This window comes from Salvelinus alpinus, chromosome 34, assembly GCF_045679555.1.
Source record: "Salvelinus alpinus chromosome 34, SLU_Salpinus.1, whole genome shotgun sequence".
Taxonomy (NCBI): domain Eukaryota; kingdom Metazoa; phylum Chordata; class Actinopteri; order Salmoniformes; family Salmonidae; genus Salvelinus; species Salvelinus alpinus.
In genome coordinates this window covers 4,182,184-4,186,101 of record NC_092119.1, presented here as the reverse complement: position 1 = coordinate 4,186,101, position 3,918 = coordinate 4,182,184, and the positions used below count along the sequence as shown (strand labels likewise).

Sequence of the window (3,918 nt, the reverse complement as noted above, 5' to 3'; positions counted from 1 at the left end):
CCTCATGGTTTATAAATCACCAATAGCCTCATGGTAACATCCCTGAGCAGTTCCATTCCACTCCTGCAGCTCAGTTCAGAAGGACGACTACATCTGTGTGTCTGGGTGGTTTAATACATCATCCACAGAATAATTATTAACTTGATCATGCTTAAAAAAAAAGAGATATTCAATGTCTCGTTGTTGTCGTTACCCATCTACCAATCACTGCCTTTTCTTTGTGAAGCTTTTGAAAAGCTTCCTGGTCTTTATCGTTGAATCTGTTCTTGAAATTCAACACTTGACTGAGGGACCTTACAGATGATGTATGTATGGGGGACAGAGGAAGGAGTAGTCATTCAAAAATCCTGTCAACCTCTACTACTTCACACAGTGAGTCCATGTAACTTATTATGTGATTTGTTAAGCCACATTTTTCTCCTGAACTAATGTAGGCTTGCCTAAACAAAGGAGCTGAACAGTTATGGAACTACAAGATTTTTGTTATAATTTCTTATTTATCTTTAAAAAATGTTCTTCCACTTTGACAGAGTAATTTAAGTAGATTGTTGACAAAAATGGACAATTAAATCCATTGTAACCCCACTTTGTAACACAAAGCGGTCTGAATACTTTTGCAAGGCACTGTACATTAACAAAAGCTATTGCCAGATCTTACGTTGAGCAGTAGTTTGTCCATGTTCGAGTCGCAGGCAGTCTTCCGTTGGTCCTCAGGCATCTCGTCCACCTCCCCATAAAGGTCAAAGTGCAGCCGAGCCAACTTCTCCTGCATCTCTCTCACATGTTCCATCTGATCTATAGAACACTCATTACCTAGAGGGAGAAGGGAGAGAGCGGGAGCGAGAGGGGGGGAAGAGGGAGCGAGAGGGGTGGGGGAAGAGGGAGCGAGAGGGGTGGGGGAAGAGGGAGCGAGATGAGGGGAAAAGAGGGAGCGAGGGGGGGGGGGGGAGAGGGAGCGAGAGGGGTGGGGGAAGAGGGAGCGAGATGAGGGGAAAGAGGGAGCGAGGGGGGGGGGGGAGAGGGAGCGAGAGGGGGGGAAGAGGGAGCGAGAGGGGGGGGGTGAAGAGGGAGCGAGAGGGGGGGGGGGGAAGAGGGAGCGAGAGGGGGGGGGGGAAGAGGGAGCGAGAGGGGGGGAAGAGGGAGCGAGATGAGGGGGAAGAGGGAGCGAGATGAGGGGGGAAGAGGGAGCGAGATGAGGGGGGAAGAGGGAGCGAGATGAGGGGGGAAGAGGGAGCGAGATGAGGGGGGAAGAGGGAGCAAGAGGGGGGGAAGAGGGAGCAAGAGGGGGGGAAGAGGGAGCGAGGGGGGGAAGAGGGGGGGAAGAGGGAGCGAGAGGGGGGGAAGAGGGAGCGAGAGGGGGGGAAGAGGGAGCGAGAGGGGGGGAAGAGGGAGCGAGAGGTGGGGGAAGAGGGAGCGAGAGGGGGGGGAAGAGGGAGCGAGAGGGGTGGGGGAAGAGGGAGCGAGATGAGGGGGGAAGAGGGAGCGAGAGGGGGGGGAAGAGGGAGCGAGAGGGGGGGGTAAGAGGGAGCGAGAGGGGGGGGGAGAGGGAGCGAGAGGGGGGGGGAAGAGGGAGCGAGAGGGGGGAGAGAGAGGGAGCGAGATGAGGGGGGAAGAGGGAGCGAGATGAGGGGGGAAGAGGGAGCGAGATGAGGGGGGAAGAGGGAGCGAGATGAGGGGGGAAGAGGGAGCGAGATGAGGGGGGAAGAGGGAGCAAGAGGGGGGGAAGAGGGAGCAAGAGGGGGGGAAGAGGGAGCGAGGGGGGGGGAGAGGGAGCGAGAGGCGGGGAAGAGGGTGCGAGAGGGGGGAAGAGGGAGCGAGAGGGGGGAAGAGGGAGCGAGAGGGGGGGAAAGAGGGAGCGAGAGGGGGGGAAAGAGGGAGCGAGAGGGGGGGAAAGAGGGAGCGAGAGATGGGAAAGAGGGAGCGAGGGGGGAGGGATGAGGGAGCGAGAGGGGGGGGAATAGGGAGCGAGAGGGGGGGGAATAGGGAGCGAGAGGGGGGGGAATAGGGAGCGAGAGGGGGTAATAGGGAGCGAGAGGGGGGAATAGGGAGCGAGAGGGGGGAATAGGGAGCGAGAGGGGGGGGGGATAGGGAGCGAGAGGGGGGGGGGATAGGGAGCGAGAGGGGGGGGGGGGATAGGGAGCGAGAGGGGGGGAAGAGGGTGGGCATAAAAAGAGAGTTTATTTTATGTAAAACTTCACCTGCATACTAACACACACAGGTCATATGCTCTTTCAGCAGCAGACACTTTTATCCACTGAGCCACTGGAACCCTGGTCTCACCAAAGGCCTGTAGTTTTACACACACAGCTCACCAAAGGCCTGTAGTTTTCCATTGTGGAAGTCATTGAGAAGGCTCAGCAGTCCTTTCTCCATCTCTTGCACATCGGAGACGTCCGTCAGGAAGGAGTGCTGGATGGGGTCCGCCTGGCCCTGGCCTGCCTTACTGCCTGAAGCCTGCTGCTGTCTGGCCTTCACACCCCTGACACACACACACACACACACACACACACACACACACACACACACACACACACACACACACACACACACACACACACACACACACACACACACACACACACACACAAATTAAGAACTTCACCTCAAAGCTGTTCAAGTCATCCAGATGATTATGGTTCTTACCTGCGGCTCTTCCCCTTCTGGCTGGAGTGTGTACCCATGTGGCTGAAGCCCAGATGACGTCCAGAGGCTGTGTTCTTCCGGGTGCTGGTTGGTGGGGCAGGGGCCTGGTTGGTGGAGGGCCTGGAAATCTTTCTCTTCAGCTTCCTATCCTCCATGGCATCATAATATGTAGTTCACTAGTTAGTAGTTAGTCACTGCACTGGACACTCCTGCAGAAAATATCTAGGATAGTAATCAAACAATAACGGTGACAAGTTTAGTAACCCAACCTAGCACTAACTTAGCTTACGTTGCAACTGTCAGCTACTGACAACAACACGGCATGTCTGCTAGTGTTGGGTCCAGCTAGTTAACCAAACGACCAAACCCATAGCTAACTAGTTAGCTAGTAGTAGTATCGCGAGGCCTTCCAAGTCTCGTCTTGTTTACCTACTAGTTAACGCGAACTAGTATCTTATCAGCGCCGCTGTGCCAACTAAACCCGGAAGCCTCTTTGTGGTTTCAGTGAAAAGTGCAAATAAAATGGAAAGCAACGTCGTATTTCTAGTTTTCAATAGCTGAACTAGTTGTTGAAAGCGAGAGCAAAGCAGCTAGCTAAACAATGTCGTGTTATCGACGTTAGCTAGCTAACCTAGTTAGCATTGCTATCAAATCAGCCTAAATAACTTCACTACGCTAGCTGATTTAGCTACACAACTTACACAGATTGTATAACATATAGCTAGCAACAGACCTCAATTTTCTTCGTTGTTGAAGTTATTCGTAGCTAGTTCATTCGATGTGAACATATTTTAAACCTGTTTGATATGTTGTGTTGGTTTTAGCTTGACTGCGGTCGTCACTAGTTACCACAGCCACGAAGTCATCATTATTATGGCTAAGCCGATAGAGGGCGATAAATCTGCACAATCGTCTAGGAGTTATGTGTGCCCATCCGGTAAAAACAAATATATTCATAATTAACCCAAAATAGTTAATCTGTGTCGTTTACAGTAGGAGCAAAGTAAGCATATTGGGCAGAACAAGCAAGGAGGTGGGCAAAGCCAAACACGAGCTAGTTTTATCCTTTTGGCTTGTTGTAGCACGTATTTGCATATTCCCTTTAGGTAACGCCTCCTCTGTGAAGGGTGTGTGTGAACTAACTCAATTCGACCTTGCACTCCTAAACAAAGCAATATTTTACAATTTTGGCAAAGAGTCGGATCTATAAAACTTAGTGCACTGTGTTTGTAACAAATTATAGTTTTGGAAGCAGAAAAATGTATTGAGATCAGA

The 3,918-nt window shown here is 51.8% G+C and overlaps 1 protein-coding gene across 2 annotated transcripts in view; it reads right to left on the bottom strand.

Moving 5' to 3' along the window:
* ccdc28a (coiled-coil domain containing 28A) overlaps positions 1–3,537 on the bottom strand; it is a 10,246-nt gene extending 6,709 nt beyond the window's left edge. Inside the window, exons 1-4 of one of the 2 annotated variants that reach the window (XM_071382162.1) lie at positions 3,377–3,537; positions 2,644–2,865; positions 2,313–2,479; positions 659–813 (exon numbers count right to left, since the gene is read on the bottom strand). In XM_071382162.1, coding sequence (XP_071238263.1) covers positions 659–813; positions 2,313–2,479; positions 2,644–2,798 — 477 coding nt within the window. In that variant the 5' untranslated portion in view covers positions 2,799–2,865; positions 3,377–3,537. The remainder of the gene's footprint in view (positions 1–658; positions 814–2,312; positions 2,480–2,643; positions 2,866–3,376) is intronic. The other variant, XM_071382163.1, reaches the window with a different exon arrangement.
* Between the last annotated feature and the right edge of the window lie 381 nt (positions 3,538–3,918).